Below are 20,679 nucleotides of genomic sequence, written 5' to 3' on the forward strand. Positions count from 1 at the left end.
AAGTGCAGAACTGTTAAATATTTGCATAGTTTTGAAATGAACCAGTTGGGGGAAAATCGCTTTTTCTTCGTCCCAAGGATATCCAAGTTTCCACAATTGTTCCCGGGGCAGCGATGACTGTATGTAAACTACTGTCAATGCCGGGAGGGGGGCGGGGGGAGCCCTACGAACGCCTTGCTCGCTCTGGACGTGGAATACCACTGAAGTTTTCCATCCCCTCGTTGCTCCCTCGTCTCCATCTCATCTTTGCCCCCCCGTCTCGGTCCTGTCCGTGCTGCTGTCCGTGCCCGCCTCCGTGTCTTGCCCCTGTGCCCGCGCGACGTGGCCCACGCACCCGGGACGGGTCCGCCAGCTCCCAGGTTGCCGGGGCAGGGCTGCTTTCCCCTCCCACCCCCGGCGGCTCCCCGCCGCCTTGCGATATGCCGGGCCCTACCGCGGCTTGTCATCCACCCCAGGCAGCGGCAGGGAGCAGCCCCTGGCAGGCAGCCAGCCGGCTCCCTGGCAGCTACCTCCCCCTGGCCGGCCGCTCCGCAGAGCGGGATCCTCCTGCCTCCCGTCCTACACGTTACAGCGCAGAGAAGCCCGCGGCAGAGCAGGCAGCCAGCCCGAGACAGCATGTCCGGTACCAAATACGTAGACTCGGAGGTAGGACCGCCGCGGGGCGACGGAGCCCCGACACTGCCGGCTCCCCGCCGGCTGCCCTGCTGCCCGCCGCGGGGGACCCGCAGCGGCTCGGCCCCCCCGAGCTCCACGTACGCTGCAGCTCCCGCAGAGGGGCGCGGGAACCCCGCGGCCGGTGCCCAGAGGGGAGGGCGGACAGCCGGGCACCTGCGGGCAGCGAGCGCGGCGCAGGGGGACCCGAGGGGCTCGCCCACGCGGCCGGCCGAGGGCGGCGAGGGGACCGTGGCAGATGCCATAGGGTGAGGGCGATGTATGAGGGGCGCTACGGCGAGGGCGCGGGGTTGAACAGGGAGCGGTGATGGCCATGCTGGCAGGGCAGTATAGCGAGGGCAGTACTGTGAGGGCAGTATAGTGAGGGCAGTACAGTGAGGGCAGTATAGCGAGAAGAGTATAGCGAGGGCAGTATAGTGAGGGCAGTACTGTGAGGGCAGTATAGTGAGGGCAGTACTGTGAGGGCAGCATAGTGAGGGCAGTATAGTGAGGACAGTACTGTGAGGGCAGTATAGCGAGGGCAGCATAGTGAGGGCAGTATAGTGAGGGCAGTACTGTGAGGGCAGCATAGTGAGGGCAGTATAGTGAGGGCAGTACAGTGAGGGCAGTATAGTGAAGAGAGTATAGATGGCAGTATAGTGAGGGCAGTACAGTGAGGGCAGTACTGTGAGGGCAGTACTGTGAGGGCAGTATAGTGAGGGCAGTACTGTGAGGGCAGTATAGCAAGGGCAGCATAGTGAGGGCAGTATAGTGAGGGCAGTACTGTGAGGGCAGCATAGTGAGGAGAGTATAAAGGGCAGAATAGTGAGGAGAGTATAGAGGGCAGTATAGTGAGGGCAGTATAGTGAGGGCAGTATAGTGAGGGCAGTACAGTGAGGGCAGTATAGTGAGGAGAGTATAGAGGGCAGTATAGTGAGGGCAGTATAGTGAGGGCAGTACTGTGAGGGCAGTATAGTGAGGGCAGTACAGTGAGGGCAGTACTGTGAGGGCAGTACGGTGAGGGCAGTACGGTGAGGGCAGTATAGTGAGGGCAGTACAGTGAGGGCAGTACTGTGAGGGCAGTACGGTGAGGGCAGTACGGTGAGGGCAGTACTGTGAGGGCAGTACGGTGAGGGCAGTACGGTGAGGGCGCCGTGGCGGAGGCGGGATGATAAGGGCACCGTGCTCCGGTCCGCGCGGCGAGGCCAGCGTGGGGAGGGTCCTTTGCGGGCCCCCCGGGCGCTCCCCGCCCTGCCCGTTGGTGGCCGCGGCTGCTCCCCCCCCCCCGCCCGCTCAGTGCCGGCGCCGCGGGGAGCGGAGCGGGAGCGGGCGCGGTCGGTGCGGGGCGCGGGGCCGGGGCCGCCTGGCGGCGGGAGCGGGAGGCAGCGGCGCGCTGGTACCGCGGGGGTGTGGTGAGCCCCCGCGGCCGCGGTTATATAGCCGCGAGAGAGCCGCCCCGCAGCCACCATCACCCCGCGGCACCCAGGGCCACCTCCCGCAGCCCGCCCTCCGGCGTGGCCCTGCCCTACCCTGCCCTGCCCGGCCCGGCCCGGCCCTGCCCTCCTGGGCTCTTCTCGGCTGTCCCCTCCCGCCCGCTCTCCCTCTCCCTCTCCGCAGGGCTTTCTATACGCGGCGCCCGTCAGGGAGCAGGGCAACATCTACAAGCCCAACAACAAGATGATGGCAGATGAGCTGAGCGAAAAGGCAGTGCACGACGTGCACACCAAAGAGATCGACCTGGTCAACCGAGACCCCAAACACCTCAACGACGACGTGGTCAAGGTGAGGGGGTCGAGGGGGGGGGGGAACGGGGCTATGCGGGGCACAGTGCGCGGGCACTGACGGGGCGACAGCAGTCCGCGAACCGCTTCCCTTCACCTGCTGCGTGCGGGGAGGCCGGGGAGGGTGTGGGGGTGCCGTATGTTTTTTCTGTAAAGTAGAGGATATCGCGGCGGCGGAGGCGGGCAGCGGGCCAGGGCAGCCCGCTGGAGCTGCTTGCAGCGCGGCAGGGTCGCATCCTCTCGCGGGCTGTCCCCGGGAAGCAGTCTCCGGGAGCTGTGTGCCCGCAGGTCGGCTCTGCAGCCGCGATGTCCCGCCCGGGACCGGCGGAAAATAAGTTGTGACCTTATGGAGCAGCGGTAGAGGGATTTTCCTTCCCCTGCGGGCACGTATAAAGGCAGGGAGGTGGCACCAGCCCAGTGCAGCCGGAGCTGCTGCGCTGCTGGGCACGGCCTGCGGGACAGATCACACTCCCTGAGCCGAGGGGGTGCAAGATCGGAGGTACCGGTGGTCGTTCGGAATGTGTCCTTGGTTTGGTTTGTTTTCCTTGGTGTTTTTCTTTCCCTCAAGAAATGATAAATGGAAGCAAGCTAAGCAAAATCTGACGGTGCCCTTGTCTAAGACATTTTGGGGTCTTAAATCAGAGTTTGAGTCCTTAAATCAGTTCCACTGTTTTGACAAATCAGGGTTGATGGAGGGTTTAGCTTGAATTCACTTTGGTCAGAAAAAAACAGATAGGTGTATCTTCTCTTAGCAGAGAAATTTTATGCTATGCGTGTGAAAACTGTGGATGCTGTCATCTGAGTTTGTCAGAACCCAGGAAAAAACAGGAGCTGCCCAGTCACAGTGGGTGACTAACTGGCTTATTTAGTGTCCAGCAGTCAGTGTGTGCAGTTCATGATGCTTGTTCACCAGGAAGACCTGTTGCTGAAAGAGAGAAATACTGCATTGTTTCCAGAGAATCAAAAGGTAGTATTCTAGTTCCTGAACATATGTCAGTAAAATGATTCATCCTATGTACAGACAATATAGCAAGGTCCTGAGAAACCTCCAATTGCATGGACTTCAACACAATTTCAAGGTGCTGAATATGACTAACTATCGTGCTGGATCAGTACTAAGAATTATCCATCAGAGCAGGCTATATCTTTAAGGAGCCATTGTCAGCTTTATAATTGAGGAAGAAAAGGCATAAAGTTTTTATTTGTTTAGAAAAAAATCAGCAGTGTACCAGTGGTCCAAAACTTCCATTAAAATGGTTGATTTTAGAAAGGAGCAAGCCATTCTTTTGCCTTCTACCCATGGAGGAGCAGCTGAGGAGTCCGGGAATGCAAGAGCCGAAGAATGAGACTGCGTTATGCCTTATTGCGTACAGCAACAGAAGAAGTCCCCAAAGCAACCAAGCCTTCTGAGGATGAGTCATAGCCCCCAGGCAAGTCAGAATCCGGGTGTCCACAAACTTAACTAGGGAAAGAAAGATCCTGCTGGGAAAAGAGGGCGACCACTGATGGAAAAAACTCCTAATGGACTTAAAAGAAGCTGAAATGTACAAAGCCCATTCTGCCCTGTTTGCCTCCCACAGGGGCAATGATTAAGAAAGTTTGTGATGTCCAATCATCTAAAAGAAAGTTGAAAAACAGGAATTACAAGAATGGAAAAACCAAGTTTTTCAGTTTGTTATTTTGAAAAAATCATGGACCAGCATATTAACTGAAAAACACCTAGAATGCCAGTACTGCCTCAGTGTCAGCAAGTGAGCTCCTGGTAGTGCACATACTCGCATCAAGACACAATAATATACCAAAATGAGTTTGATGTTAACCAGACAGGATCCATTTTGCATCATAAAGCCAGCAGTGTTTGAAAAAAATGTGGGCGTTGTAAAACAACACCTTTCTGTCTTGGTGCAAGGATTAATAAGAATTGCTTTTATTTTTATAAGTGTTTCATAGTCCAACGTGAAAAGCAGCAAGGAATTTTGGCACAAATTGAGTTTATTTGGACAACACTTTCAGGTTCAGCCTATTGGACATAGCAATAAAGTTCAGACCCAGTGCCTGGGGGACAGGCTATGACTGGAGTGAAGATAGACAGATTCAGTTCCTGCCTCAGACATCAGTATGTGGTCCCCTTTTGCCACACATCTGCCCTTCTTACTTCAGCTGTAAATCATCCAGGCAGAGTGTAAAAAATACACTTGTGTAACAGGAGTCCCCAGTCTGAGTTGACTACTGAAAGTCAGAGAAAAAAAACCTGTTCAAGAGTGTTGTAAAGCCAGAAATACGGTTCAGGCTTAGCTCAGTTTTATTTAGAGCTGCTGTATTTTTCTAGATTCAGAACCTTCTGCTTTTTACCCAGCATTTAATGCATTTCTTGCCACTTGACTATGAGGCACAATAGCATGGAAACTGGGGACAAACCAGTCAGCCATGAAATAGAAATGATGAGACAGAGAACGAGGAATCTGCTCCGTAAGCAGCTCTCTAAAAGGCCTCAGTGTTGTCTGCATTCAAATACTTCCCATAGCACATTTTAAAAATAACCCTTGCTTGTGAGAAGCAGGAGACATGTTGCCTTCATGTGCAACACAAAGCATCTGCATAGCTTCCTTGCAGCAGATACACAGTACAGCCAGCAATAGGGTGGGGATCCAGGCAAGAACTAGACACATGGAGCAGCTTTATACCAAAGTTATTGGTGACCTTGACTTTGCTTTTCAGTTTATCTTCCAATTAGCTACCAAGTGGAAGCTAAGTGCTGGGAGGTTTATGGAAAAGTGGGCAAAACAGCAGCATTTCTGTTCAGAGAGAGATGGAAGTGAGGCCTTACTGAGCCTGAGGTCCGCAGGCAGTGGAGTTGGCAGCTCTGTGCTGGAGGAAGCACAACCTAGTAAAATCACCAGAATTTCCTTCCTGTTCCAATTCCTTCAGTGGGGAGCGGAAAGGAAGGAGTTTCTTCCTCATACAACTGCCCTCGTGCATCACCTTGTCAGGGAGAACGTGCAGCAGTGCTCCCATTCCTTGAGGTACATGCTTGTGAAGATGGCTGGTCATACAGGAGGCAAAGAGGGAATCTAGCTAGGTACAAACAGCCTCTGTGCACTTGGGACCTCTCCAGGAATCATTCTGGTGATTATACAGCTATTCTGCCTCACAGTTGTTTCTATTTCATATGTCCTTCACTGGACAATTCTACGTTTGTACCTGTGTACTACAGTTTTTGTATCTGTGCGATGAGGCGCAACAAACAGGGTAGAAAGATGACAGTTTTTGTGGGGTTTTCTCTCATTCATTCATTCATTCATTCCCCAATGACCCAGGACTCATATGAAGGTGCCTGAAGCTCCTGTTTCCCAGCACAATATTTGTGTTTTCCAGAGTACAGCTAAATTACAGCCTTCCCACTCTTCGGAGTTCAAAGTTTCTCAAAGTAACTGCGGTCAAGTCTGCACTAAGTTGACTGAATTTGGAAGAAGCAGAGGAAGGAGCTAGCTCTCCTGCAGCTTGCACTTCTCAGTACTTCCTCACCTCTTGCTCAGAATGGGGATGGACTTTTGCAGCACACCCTGCAAATTCTACTCCTTTAGGACAAATGAAGACCAAACGAAGTCACATCTGCAGCCAAGGGACATTTTTTTCCTGGGGTGGTGTGCCAGGAGGAAAGGCCTGTGCCTGGTCTACCATCCCGAACATAATTACTGTTTTGTTTAAAGTGGTGTCTCTCTGCTGTTTGTTGCATCGGAGCCCTATTTGTCTCTGGGGAAAAAAAAAAGAAAAATCCAGTACTTGGCTACAAATATAAGGGTGCAGAGCTTTGGTACCAAGCTTTAAACAGTGATGTATTTGTGCCTTCTACCTAAAGCTAATGGAGTTAAGGGCAACCCGACTCATTGCAAGCAAAAGTCTGGAACTTTTGTCAGATGCTGACAAATACCACAACACCCTTATGTAGGCAATAGGGAGGAAAGTATTACTCAGACATTTTAAGGCCATTTACAGTTTCTGCCACTTTTCAATGAAAGAGAAGAGGCTTTTTTAAAATTAGTTTGCCATTTTACTTAATCCGTCATGGTTATGGTCCATCCCTGTTGCTCTGAGTGTGCTGTAAGACACACACAGAGATGACTAGGCATAACACCTCCTGCCTCCACACCTCCTGGAAGGAAAGGCAGCATTGTGGCCTGCTTTTTATGAATGGGAGGACTGTCACTCTCATGTGGCAACAGATGTCAACCTGAAGGAACAGCGTTCTGCTCTTCAACTTGGTAAAATAAGAGAAAAGCAGAGCTCAGTCTAGTGCTTTTTCTGAAACAAGGAATTACGTGAAATTTAATGCAGACCCCTTTTCTTTGTTTTCAGGTATGGTTAAAAGTCATGAGAAAATAGGTGAACATGTGAGTTTAAATACATCAATATAAACATATAAATAATATTAAATATCTCGATAAATGCACATATATACATATATATGCATATACACGTATATAAATGTACAGTTTTATAAACATATAATGTATAAATATAAACATACGTTCCAATCCAAGCTTGTAATCTAGTCTCTAGCTGTGGGCAGTGATGGAAGCTAGGTGCCTCTGGAGGCAGATTCCTGTCACGGAGTTTAGACCTAACAGCAGGGCAGGATGAGGGGTCCTGCCAAGGGGCATGTTTCTCTCCGTTGATGATACATGTAGGTATGTAGCTCAGACAGGACACCTTACTTTTACATAACTACACATAAATGAAATTATTCTGAAACTTTGCATGGGGTTTAGATTTAAAAGGCAAGAATATCTGAATGTTTGACTTTGCTATCCACATGATACAATTCTGCTTCAAATATTTCTTCCAAGGCTAGTGTCAGGGTGAGAGATTGAAAACTGAAATCATTATGAATGCGAGCTTATATGAGGACTGAGCGAGGTTTTACAGTTCTGTAAAACAGCTTTCCGGCACGCCAGTTAGGAGTTTCCAGACATGGAACTTCTGAATGTCCATCAGATCCCAGATAATAACGCCATCTGTTCTAACAAAAGCTTTTTTCTCAAAAAAAAATTTGCATTTAAGGTCATAGTATTATTAAAGCCGTATGTGTTGCCTTCTTGCTTAGCATGATGAACGTGACTCATAACTCCATAGGAAAATGTTGATTTGATGGCCGTGGGGACAGAGCCAACAATTCAGCATGGATGTTCCTTTTGTTAGACTTTATTGGGCACTATCTTAGATTCACAGGAGACAAATAGTTTTTGTTTCAAATAAATTCAACAGAATTTAAAATTCGATTTGAATTAATCTTAGAATTTTTAGCCTACTATATGGATAGAAATTGCCATCTTCTGTTGCAGAGAGTATGGATGTCTGAAACTATCAAGCAAACAAAAACTGAAATCCGAAACTCTCGAGGGGAAAGAGGGATACATGTGTATAGTAGAGTGGTCTGCCCATGGGGTCCCCAAGAAGAATGTGATCTTTGCTGTGTTTTAGGCAACAGAGAGAGAAAACACAAATGAACTTGGATGATTCTGTAGAACTTGTGATCTCCGAAAAGCTGAAGAGACATATAGTTCTAAACCAAGATAAGTTTGTATTTACTTCCCACAGCTTTCAAATACCTTTGTGATAAACAGACAGTGGGATGAAATCTACATCAGTAAAAGAGTTTTTTTTAGCTTTTTGATCCAGAACTACCATCTGTCTTTTCCAGGCAAATGATAGTAATAAAAACCATCTTGGACTAAAAAGGACTTGTTATTGTGAAGATGAAAGAGAAGTTATGCCATTTAATTTTGATGGATTTTTTTTTTTTTTTTGGGGGGGGGGGGAAGGTTTATCTCTGTTAGTTCCTTTATATTTTACCTGCAGATTTCTTATGAAAATGTCTTTCAATAGTTTGAAAACAAACTTTGAATTTTAGGCAATATCATCCTTGTCAGAAATGTCACTGGGTTAGTATTCTAAAGGACAAATAGTTTCAGTACCATTATCCCCACTCTAATGAGCATATTAATCGATAAACCTTGCACCTGATTTTATTCAAGATAGTCAAGGAGCTGTGCTAGAGGTGTTAGTGGGGTTGTACAGCAAGGGGGTTTGTCCAGTCTTTTGTTTATTAGGCCTGTGTACTTTATTTTCAGATAAATGGGAACTGATAAATTCATCTTTGTAGATAAGAAGCGAGATGATGCTCTCAGAGCTGAAGGTGAAAGCGCCACGTTCCCTCTCCCAACTCCTGCTGTGCTGAATTTGTACTCAGAGTCCCAAAGAAATCTAAGGGAGTCTCATAGACAGATTGCAACACTTCCTCTGCCAACTTTGAAATCCCTTCTAGAATTCAAACAAATACTACCAAAAAAAAAAAACCAAAACAAACAAACAACAGTTTTCCTTCAAGATCAGGTTAATATCTCCTGTTGACCTCAGCCATAAAGTCTCCTGGTGCTTCATGAAGTCCAAGTTCATATGTCTCTATTCTAGTGCTGTTTATGACAAGACCAGATATGTAGGCTAATGATATCTTGATTTTTATGAAATACTTAAGAAACAGTTACCAGTTAATTACGAGAAATGCAGAGGCAAATGTTTTTTTTAAGGAACAGAGAGGCAGCTGGGCATCACTGCACACTCACTGTCAGCAATGAGTGTATTCAGGTAGAAATGAGGAAAGAGGTGAGAACAAGATATACAGATTTGCTAAAAAGGATTGTAGTGGTGCACATGGATGTGTTTATATACCTAGTTAGGAGTCTGCTCTCCTTAGACTGCCTTAAAGGACGCACCTAAAGCATCCTCCAAAGGTGCCTGTCTCTCTAACACACTATTAAAGAGTCTAAGATCACTAGATTTCTGTTTCCTGTTAGTGCCTAAATTTAGGAGGGATGAAGCTAGGGCAAATTCGAAAGAGTTCTACTTAGTAGCAGTTTATTACCTTAACAGCAGGTCCGTAAACCAGCACTGAGAGCAATATAATATAAAATATTGCATTTACATATAAAATACATATAAAATAAAACACTGAAGGATAACCTGAAATCTCTTTAGAGGGTATCTTTACTTTTATTAACATTTGTGGACTCTGGCTAACACCAGACCCCACTGAAATCAATAAAAAATTCCACATTATCTTTAGTGTAGTCAGAACTTCACCCTGGTGTTCATGTTGATGAATATACATCTTTGAACATAACAGATGGACAAAAGTGTGTGGATGTACATGCACAGAGACATATCAGAGTCCTTTGCTAAAATAGTTGTATCAAACAAAGAACTGCAGAACACAAATAGTAAAGAAAAGAAAGCTTCTGAAGAGTTTCTCATTGGTAAAGCTGCAATAACTCCCATCAGGCCAGTATCCAGGGAGGGAAATACCCACTTTATTTTCTGACTGCTTACTTCAACAACATCAGTGTATTTTCCAAGGAACTGACTGACACGATATCCCCACCTGCACAGGAAGTTTTGCTGTGTTTCAGAGGAGTGCAGATCTCCTTGAAGCTGCTAGTCTTTTCTTCTCCTGGGCTATATTTAGACGGGACAGACAAGTGCTTCAGGAAGAGATCTCTGCAGAATGGCTGGTTGTTACAATGCTGACCCATTGGCATCGGCTGCATTTTTCTCTTGAGTACTTCTGCAGTTTTTGATGATTCTGCCCATCCGATTAAACAAAGCCCATCCCCAGGTCTTTTCTGGTATGCAGTCAGTAGCTCAGCATGGGCAGGGAGCAGCAGGTTGTCCTCTCAGTAATTAGTAGCAAAGTAGGTTTTGGCTATTTTCATTGCTTTTCAGTTTGTGAAATGGTGATCTGCAGTCACAACTTTCTTTAAGTTATGTAATTCAAAATCTTTTGTAGTTCGTTTGAATATTTGTTATGTGTGCAGTAAGGATCACTTTTGACCGGACTTGTTTTCTTCTCTGGCTGGAAGAGTGTAGTCCTTCAAGTCTACTTTCCAGCAGGAATATCGTTTCACCTTTCCTATGAAGACATGTTGGGAGAGTTGGGTTTGTTCAGCCTGGAGAAGAGAAAGCTCAGGGAAGACCTTAAAGGAGCTTCCAGTGCCCAAAGGGGCCCTACAAGAAAGCTGGAGAGGGACTTTTTACAAGAGCATGTAGTGACAGGACAAGGGGGAGTGGCTGTAAGACAGAAGAGGGTAGATTTAGATTAGATTTTAGGAAGAAGTTTTTCCCTGTGAGGGTGATGAGGCCCTGGCACAGGTTGCCCAGAGAAGCTGGAAGAAGAGGGATGAGAAGAACGCTTCCCATCCCTGGCAGTGTTCAAGGCCAGGTTGAATGGCGCTTTGAGAAACTTGGTCTAGTGGAAGGTGTCCCTGCCCATGTCAGGGGGTTGTAACTAGAAGATCCTTAAGGTCACTTCAAACCCAAACCATTCCGTGATTCTATGAAGTCGTGATGCCTCCTATGCACTTTCACTCAGGTTCAGTAGAAACAACATTATACACTTTTCCATCATTTTCTGATAAACTGCAGCAGTAGTCAGGAAGACACCATCAGTGAATGTGGAAACATATTTCAAAGGGTCAAAGAAACATTCAGATGTTTAGCTCATGTTACTGATTTAACAGAATGGATGTGAGCTTATTGCCTGAGGTCTTTAATGATGCTGTGATGCTTTTGTTCTCCAAGCACTGTAACTGGCAATTTTTAAGTTCTAAATAGTATGTAGAAGTGCAGAAACTAATAATGATCTCATACAATGCATTTTCTTATTTTTAATAACACACAACATGGCCTTCTCAAAAGCTACTAGTGCTGCACCTGTCCTGAACACCACCTCGCAAGTGTGACTCATGCCTTTGAATGGCTTGTCAGTTTGTGATCTTGTATCCATGTTCTTCTGTTGAATGTTTCTTTAAAGGACACTGAAGGCATCAGGAAATTTTACAAATTGCATTTATCACAGTATTTAAAAAAAAAAAAAAAAGTCTGTTTTTTTTCCATGTGTCTGTTTCAAGTCTCATAGGGACACAGTATAATATGGTGAAAAGTATTCTACTTACAGTCAGGGAACAAACTGATTAAAAACAGCATGGGCTATGCAGTACAGACATTTTCCACACTCTGTGCTAAAAATGTAAAGAAAACTAGGTTGGGACTCTTTTTTACATACATATACATTCATACTTGACTATAGCTCTGGTCTGACAGAGCAGACTGACATCAGTAAGACAGTTCACATTTTTCAGGTTGCGTGCATATTTGAGTGGTTTGCCTGATTGGAGGTGTTAGCAGTCAATCAAGAGAGATCCAGCAAGGACCTGAGCATCCTTTCACTGACTCCAAAAGATACTGATGGCACTAAAAAATGCTGGCATCCTCAACACTTGTTTGGGTTCCTCCTCGGTGGAGTAGCGGTGGTGCCTCTCTATGCAAATTGCATGCTGTGAGCACAGTAGCAACGTACAGCTACCACACACAAAGCTTTTAATAATGATAGTTACAATCACAGAAATCTACATTAGGTCAAAGCATCCAAAAAATGCTGATGGCTTTAATAATATTTTTCTGGTAGCCCCAGCACAGTATTTTTTCTACGTAATAGACATTACATACCTCAAAGAGCAAACTTTTGAGAAGCACAGCTAGGCAATTTGAGGTTGGCATTTAGTACACCTTTCCGGCCTGACAGGTTTTGATATATAGGGACTAAAGTGGCAAGGTCAACTCTTTTCATATATAAGGCATATATTCTTGAGTCAGCTGGGTTTGTTAGGTTCTTTTTAAGCAAAACCAGTAACTTCACACTGCTAAGTTTTTAATTAATCATTTTTTCTTTAAACAGACTTTGAAAAAAAGGAAAACAAATTCCCCATACCATTTCCCTTTCTTGTAAATAAATCTCTGAGAATCAAAGCAGGTTCCTTAATTTCCTGGTAAGACTTTAATAAACATATGCAGAGCAAAAGAAGCTGTGGTAATTCTCATAGCAGAATCAGACAAAGGCTTCAAGCAATGTAAAAACTGGCTTTACTGAACTGAATAGTAGGAAACAAAGAATAGCTGAAGTCAGGAAGTGTATTGTAGGCATGGAACAGGAGTTGATAGTGTTTAATGGTGTTTGGCTGAAACAGAAAGTTGTAGTGAGTTATTAGCATCCTTTAGAGGGTCAAAACAAATTTTCTTTGCTTCTCTCCTTGTTGCAAGTGAATGTTCCTGTATTTTCATTAGCTTGGCAAATAACTAGGCATGATTTCACAGCACAACTTTGGAGGAACAAATTGAATGCTGAACATGCAGTCTACTGAACTAGACCTGTGTCTAACCTGAGCATGCCTTTGTGTAGATTAAACAGAGTTCTTCACAGATCTACATGCCCGTGATGCTTTGGCAAAAGTGTCCTCAAGAGCAATACCCTAAAAAAGGTACCTTATCCTTGCAAGCCAGTTAGATTCATTTCCAGAAATTAGAGTGTCTTTCTTCCCTAGGATCATATTTCTGGCCACTTCTCTTTCTCCTGTCAGTCCTATTTTTACTTCACTTAGTTCAGTTGGACTCCCATTATCAGCCTGATGACATTCACCGTCACTGGGTGCTGCTGAACTAAAAACCAGAGGAAAGTAATAGGAGGGAGCGAGGAGTGAGTAATCTGAGTGATGTAAATGTAATCCATAGCAAGGCAAAATGAGTCCAGTCACCTATTGCTCCTGCTGCCTGTGGAGGACTGATCCCTAGGAGTTAAAAACAGGATCTTTCATGGGAGTGGCTCAGTGCAGGAAGAACCTGGGTGATATCTCAGTTCCTGCAGTATAAGGACTTATCTGTACAGCCTGAACAGTGAAAAAAACAGTGTTTCCCAGCCAGTGAATCTGTACGTGATCTGTTAGTAGCTGAGAAGAAAAACCCCAATTACCTCAGTTCCTTGCCTATCTTTATTTAGACAGTACACTGCTGCAGCTAACTCTGAGTTTGGACAGCAGAAGTTCGCGTTCCAGTCGCACCTGGACTCTCTTGACATCTATGTAATTTCATGACATTCTTATGGCTTTCAGGAAGAAATCAGCTTCATTTTAACACTGTTCAGCTGAGAGGTTTTCGAGTTGCCAGGCTGTTTTTCTGTCTTTCCACTTCCAAGTTCAGTTTGGCATCACCTCCCTTATTCAAACTGGAGCGATGTGAAGCACAGGACTTGAGGAATAATGAAATGGGAGAGATTACGGTAGTGAGACTTCAGATATGGTTCCTACAGGACCATGTATGCAGCTTCTGTGCATTGGTAGAAACATTCTGAGAGCTGTTGAAATTGCTCCGAGAAAGTAACCTCTTGACAATTATTGGTGGCATGAATACAAGCTATTATCACCTCACAGAGAGACTAGCTCTTGAATACTTTTAGGACAGCTGTGTATGACCTGAGCTGGGAAATCCTGGCCAAAGATATAACATAAATGTTCTAATATTAGCATCATCTCCTGGAATGAGGACAGGGCTGTCCATCTGGAAATGTTATATGGCATTATTCTTCTGTCAGCTCCCCAGGATTAACTCCATGGACATCTTGGAGTGTACAACAAGCTAAAACGTTAGTTACTGAGAATCACAATTACAGAAAGTTTGCTATTTGATTTGAAAACCAATGAGTTTAGTGGCTTCCCTTTTTCGATAAAACATTCATTACAATGAATTATTTTGAAAGGAATCAAATTATGTGCCAGTTCTAAGAAACTGACATTAACCTATTGCTTCTTTTTACATGCCAAAAATATGCTTTGCTGATAAAAAGAGGTCCACTTAGCTAGATTAAAGATGTAAGAGCTGATGGAGCTCAGGGCTATCTTGCCTTCCTGCTGAGATTTGGTATTTCCCTTGTCAGACAAAAATACAAGATGGACTACACAACTGAACTGAATAAAAAGACTTTAAGCTTGGCCTTGAATAACCCTCGATGTACTGAACTGCTGCGTGATGGCTGTGTGCACAGACTGGATCTGCCAAGAATCACAACATCAACTGGTGGGAGGCATGCAATAAATTGCCAGAAGTTTTAGAATAAGAGGGCTGAACCATGTAGTCTTCATGTAGTAGCATTTTTTTTGAGAAGCAACTTTTTTTTGCTGTTATCATCTTGGGGTTTGCCATCATCTGCATATTTTTGTTAACCTGATTTCAAGGGAAGGATTGATGATAAGCCAAGAACACACATTCACTTTGGAAATGGGCTAACATGGGATATGGGCTACAGTGAAAAGTTTGCTTTTGAATAGCTGCAGAAACAGATACTATAAGCATGCTTGCTTGTGTATTCTAAAACAAAAATACACTTGCTCCATAAACTCAGGCATATGTTTTGCAACATGTACGCTCAGTAGAACGAGACTGATTTCAGTGAACAATATATAGACCTTGAAATCATCTTTTGTCAGAGCAGGAACATAGATAATTAGCTGCCATCATCAGTAGATATTATTGACTTCATATATACATCTACAACCTTTCCTTCTTTCTTTCATGATGCAATCCTAAAATTCTGTGATTGATACAAGGTTATCTGATTGTTTCATTTGGTAAAAAGATCACAATTCATCCAGGAAAGCTCCTTGCTCTGTCTTACCAGACTGCATCTAACTCTTAAGGACTGATTCATGTAACTATTTTATGGCCAATGTACTTTATAAAGCTAGTATTTTGTCAGTTGTTTAGTCCCCAAACATAAACTTATATCTAATAACCCCACAATGAAAATAGAGCATGTTGTTGCTTGTGGTGCCTTCCCCAGAATTAGTTATTTCCACCAGAGCTTCAGTCTCACTCTCACTGAAATTGCAGACCCCAAATAATCTCAGATTTGCTGTCTTCACTGAGCAGCGAATGTAGTGTACATTTTATACTGTCGTTAGGCGCTGATTTAAAGGAAACTGCTTTCTAAGTTTTGTACCAAGAATTCATGTGCATGCCCTACAGAAGTAGAGGTTATTACATACATGTAGAACTGTTGCAGAAGGAAATGGTGATTCAACATCTCTTTTCATTTTCTCATTTTGTAATTATCATTTAAAATTATGCTGTTCAGTTTCAGAAACTCCAGACCTTCGGCTCTGCACGCCTTTACAGACAAGTGTGCAGTGGTGAGGTCTGTTCCTTGGGTACTCTGCCAATGCAGTCTGCCATTGGTTTCTGTGGAGATGGAATTTCAATCCAAATGCTACCGTTAGGTGTGATGGTGACGATGATGATGAATTCCCAACCCAAAGAATCACAGATCACTTTCAGGTCAGCAGAGCCTAGTTCAGACTAGCAGATAAAGAGGAGGTTTGTAGTATGATGTCTAGGGAGAAGCACTGGCAGAGGGTGATGTTTAGGCCCAGTAGTCTGCTGAATTGAGCCAGCTTGATGTTAGGCATTCAGGACATTACATACAACAGCTGATTCAGAAATTTCCTCCTTCCAAGCCCTTCAAGTAAATTGTGCCTAGACTGCGCAGTTTTGCTTTGGAATTTTATGTTTAAGAAACTGGGAAGTCCAGTGGCTTTATAGTATTTTTCACTTTGTCGGTAACTTTCGGTTGGAGGTGATTAAAGTTTCAACAGGAGAGAGGAAGGAATTCTTTCCAATTATTATGTATACTTCAGATTAAAAGAAGTGGTTGTGAGCTTTTTCCCACATATATGCAATGCTTAATCTGAGCATATATATGTTCACCTCCTTCCAGCATGCTGAGGTACTGCTGCTCGATTTTCTGAGTCCACTAGCCAGTATCATGCTTACCAAGCTTCTGTAAATCTTCACTTACAGCAGCATTATCCTCTAACTTTGGGATCCAGTCCCAGGAATGTAATTTCTTCTTTTTCTTTCACCTGATTTAGACAGTCATTTAGTTTCTTGCAGAGGAATAGTATTGTGATGTTCTCTTTCCTGTTGAATGCTGTACCTACACGGTTAGTTATGCTAGCTAAATTAAATATCCTGTATTGTGGGTTATATCAAACACATATTTGTGTGACATGGAGCTGAACTAATAGAAATGTTATGACAATTAAGTTTCGTGAATTTCAACAGAGAGCGGTAAGATAAGCCTGTTGGAAGGCAGTGTTTCCTTAGGTGACATTTTGAACTATTTATGAATAGTCAAAACTATGAAGTATGTGGAAAAGTGTGTTCCTTATAAATATTGTTAGCCTGGCCGTGTCTTTCATGAGCAGGGTGTTATGACATAAACGGGGTAGGTTAGAAAAAAAACCCAGCTATAATGTGAAGAGCCTTCTTATGCTTAGGAAGATGAAAGGGCTCCTTAACCCTTTCAGACTAAGGAGCACCTCCACCTGATGCAGTTCTAAATCCAGCATTTTATTTTTCAGTCTACTAAGAACTTTCTATACCTGTTTTAAATGATTATTTAAAATAGCTAGCCTCACCGTTTATTCACTGTCAAAATTCAGCAATTGCTATACAAAGAAGGATGGGAAAATTTAGACAAATAAAACATATTGATACATGCTTGAGGTGTGTAAAAAGTCAAAGTAGTGACTGCATTTACTCCATTCGTAAAGATGTGAAACAGTTAAGTTAGGCAAATGAAAGCACAATGATTCTGTTCACCTGGTTTGTCCCTTAAGTAGACTTTAAGGGCACTGCACACCCTTAGGACTGTAGAAGATGAGGAAAATAGATGCAGTTCTGTGGACATCTTCTACCTAGAAGTTAGATGTCTGATCACGAGGCTCTCTGGTAATCTCTGGAAAAAGATAATTATTTGAAGATTCATGGCTTAAATTGATGTGTTAAGACGGGTTGAATCATGTTGGAATGTAGGAAGTACATGCTTCAGTGTTTTGTTGCATGGGACCATTGTTCTCCAGGAAAGGTGCTTCTGGAATCCGCCCTTGATACAAACATCTGACTGACCTGACTTTGTGTTCTTTGCTGCAGATTGATTTTGAAGATGTCATTGCTGAGCCAGAGGGAACACACAGCTTTGACGGGATTTGGAAGGCCAGTTTTACCACCTTCACTGTAACGAAATACTGGTTTTATCGTTTACTGTCAGCAATCTTTGGCATTCCTATGGCTCTCATCTGGGGCATCTACTTTGCCATTTTGTCATTCCTGCACATCTGGGCAGTGGTGCCATGCATAAGGAGCTACCTGATTGAAATCCAGTGCATTAGCCGCGTCTACTCCATCTGCATCCACACGTTCTGTGACCCAATGTTTGAGGCCATAGGCAAAATGTTCAGCAGCATCCGAGCCACAGTACGGAAAGAGATTTGAGGGACATTTCAAGGAGAGCCATCAGCCTAGGAAGAGGGCGGGGGTTTTGTGTTGTTTGTAGTGTTTTGATGCCAGTTTCGTGTTTCCCAAAGCAACATACAGCGACTGGTGGTGGATATACTGGCCCAAAACAAGAATCACTTGCTCAGTTTCTTTTTCTACTGTTTATTTTTACTGGACTACTTCTTGCTTCTTTTTTTTTTTTTTCTCCCTTCAGTCTGAGTTGCAAACTAACCTTAAATGGCTATTCTTCCATGCCAGCTGTATATCATTTTGCTGGCTGTTCAATTCAGAGACTGAAGTGTCGTTGGATGCCTTTCTATCTCACCCTTCATTCCTTGTGAGATAAATCCACAGTGATACTAAAGAACGACAAAAATGCTTTCCAACACTATAAAGCCGTTCATTTTATTGTGGCCAAAGAGCGCAGAGCTATTGCAGCAGAATGAACGTGACCAGCTGGCAGGTTTTAGCAGAATGTTCTTTTTCAATTGGATTGTCAGTTGACTGCAGCTATTCACAGTCATGGTCAGATATGGTGCACTATGAATTTATTAGTTAAGTAAACAAATTACTGAACTAATATATGTCTCAAAAATCTAACAATTTGTCAGGTTGGACATATTGACACATAAAAGCTTTTCACATGCGTGAAAAGCTTCAGTCAGTGCCTTTCTGTCTCATCACTTTGCATCCGGTCATTTCTCAACCTTTGTTAGGATTGCAGCTGAGAACTAAAACTGGTCATTATGGAACCATTTTCCTGACTGTGACTTATGACACGTCCTTTAGCAAGCATTTAGGGGTTTATGTCGTAGGCTTCTGCATTTTTTTGCGAAGTATTCATACAAATACATATGGCAGATTTGCCAGAGATAACCCCAGGTTACAAGAAAAATGAAGGTGTGCCAAACACAAGCCACATGAAGCCAAGGAGGAGCTTCCCCTGAGAGAAACTTCTCTATAAGCTGTCAAAACTTCCCTGTCAGCAGAAGTCAGCATGCCACTAGCACACAGATTTGTTTTCAGGATGCTTTGCTGAGTCTGAACTAATCCATCACAACAGATGGTTTAGAAACTTCACATTTGAGGGTTGGTTTGTTCATTTTTAGCTGAGCTGCAAAATCAGGAAGTCTTGAACAGAGGGTGTTGTGTGAAACTACCGTGTTGCAAACTACAAGGCCCAGAAAGCAAAGCCTTTGCAACATGTTCTGATGCTGTGACCTGCAAGAGCTTTTTGCCCTCATGATAGTACTGTGTTCAGAGATGCTCTCTGCATCCTCATAAGGTTTGCGTGAAGCATTTTCAGGAATAGTTGTGAGGCTAATCAGCTTTCTTGTAAACCAAGCCGGGGCCTGAGCCTGCTCCACTTGGAATCTCCAGCAAACCAGTTGTTGACCTTGGAGAGTGCATGCCCTTGGGATGAGCATGGAGCTGTCTGGTACACCTACAGCTTTTATATTTAGCGCTGATATTTCACGTATTGCTTTACCTAACACAGGAGTGCCTTCAGTTCAGTTTCTTTAGGAAATGCTGCATTTTTTAAGGGGGGAGGGAGGGAACAGGGGAGAGGGTGCACAAAAAGAATTACAAAGCTATTAACTACTATTGTTTGCATTTAAAACAGACACTGGTATGGATATAGTTTTATGTTTTTCTATGTACATAATGAAGAGTGTACTATTATAGATTTTTTCACTATTAAAAACAAGCGAGATTGTAAACAAGAAATATTTTATCTTTTTATGAGGAAAATCACTCTGAAGAAAACCTTTTTGATTTACCATATAAACTGTATATCCTGAAAGATGTCTGTTCACTTAGAGTTATTAGTCCCTAATCCAAATACATTGCTGATCCAAGGCATTTATATTGTTATACGCTTACAGATATAACTGACACTTTTTTAATTCTGCATGTACATTAAAGACTACAATAAAAAAATGTTTAATGGTAGCTCCTGTCTGACTTCTTTTTTCTTGAAAGTCATGTGGACAGTCTCATATTATTAGGAAGAAAAGCCCAGTATTTCTTGATAAAGGAGCGGAAAGCAATGTCATTTGTTTCTCAAGAAAGAATGCACAAAATCATCTTGATCTGTGGTTCAGGATCTGACTCAGAAAAGTTCTTCCCAGCAAAAAAAATGACTTTTTTTTTCTGCAAGTAAATATTTTCTGCTACTAAATTAGTAGGCAGTAGGACTAGTGAATACAGTGTTGAACAAGGAGCCTAAGCTTGTTTAAATGCTTGGTGTTCCTCAGTTTTCCTACATTTGAAATTAGGATAATGATGCTTACTTGTAAACAATTTTAATATCCAATAACCAGAATATCATAATAGAATGAGTTGTTTCTATTTCATTTTATGTTAAAGGCTTTGGCCACCCAAAATTCAAAATTCAGACCTGGATTGTCCTGATGATAGCTCCTCAGTTAAAATCGTTTAAAGCTTTTTTTTTCAGTCCAGTGGAAACAGGATTGCTCTTAATAAAAGCTCATTAGCCAAAGCATTTAAAGTATGGAAGTATGGGAACGACAGCTTTTATCCTGCTGTGTGTAGATTAACTTGTGACAGGTCAGTTCTTTTCTATGGGGCTATTGCACAGTACTTGTCACTATTGAACTAGTACACAAAAGTATTACGTTTTGGCCTACAAATCTATTAATTGTATTTAAATGTTCAAATGGTAGATACCAGCTTAAGGTAGTCTGACTTACGTTTTCCAGTGGAAGAATGGTGTATTTAATGGCAATTAATAGTCCAGTGGTAGCAAGTAGTACTTTGAATTGGACTATGTGAGAAAATTAAAAACATTTTAAAAGGTAAAAGAGAGGCTGAAATGTGAAAATAAAGCAAATGAACTTTCCGGTATTCAAAACCAGCTTGTTTTTGCAAAGAGCCTGGTAGATTCAGAGGAGACACATCTATTCATCTTAACCATTTATAATGTCATTTCTCCAAGACTCTTCTACAGAAGAGGTGTGCAGATTCACCCTACAATGGCACCATCACTGGTGATTCACTGGGCAGTGAT

General features: G+C 43.5%; 1 protein-coding gene across 2 annotated transcripts; it reads left to right on the forward strand.

Moving 5' to 3' along the window:
• The first annotated feature begins 432 nt into the window (after positions 1-432).
• CAV1 (caveolin 1) lies at positions 433-19,601 on the forward strand. 2 transcript variants are annotated; one of them, XM_065698919.1, is made up of 3 exons: positions 433-645; positions 2,269-2,433; positions 17,304-19,601. In XM_065698919.1, exons 1-3 carry the CDS (start codon positions 616-618, stop codon positions 17,643-17,645), a joined length of 537 nt encoding a protein of 178 aa, XP_065554991.1. In that variant the 5' UTR covers positions 433-615; the 3' UTR covers positions 17,646-19,601. The 2 variants fall into 2 exon arrangements, with proteins under 2 accessions (XP_065554991.1, XP_065555069.1); XM_065698997.1 differs by lacking the exon at positions 433-645 and adding an exon at positions 693-920.
• The last annotated feature ends 1,078 nt before the right edge of the window (positions 19,602-20,679 follow it).

Source organism: Lathamus discolor, chromosome 1 (assembly GCF_037157495.1).
Source record: "Lathamus discolor isolate bLatDis1 chromosome 1, bLatDis1.hap1, whole genome shotgun sequence".
NCBI classification, from domain to species: domain Eukaryota; kingdom Metazoa; phylum Chordata; class Aves; order Psittaciformes; family Psittacidae; genus Lathamus; species Lathamus discolor.

Excerpts from the sequence above, each read along its gene's own strand:
- CAV1 (XM_065698919.1), top strand. The coding sequence starts at position 616 with ATGTCCGGTACCAAATACGTAGACTCGGAG. Across the intron at positions 646-2,268 it reads CCAAATACGTAGACTCGGAG|GGCTTTCTATACGCGGCGCC; the intron begins GTAGGACCGCCG and ends CCCTCTCCGCAG. Across the intron at positions 2,434-17,303 it reads TCAACGACGACGTGGTCAAG|ATTGATTTTGAAGATGTCAT; the intron begins GTGAGGGGGTCG and ends TCTTTGCTGCAG.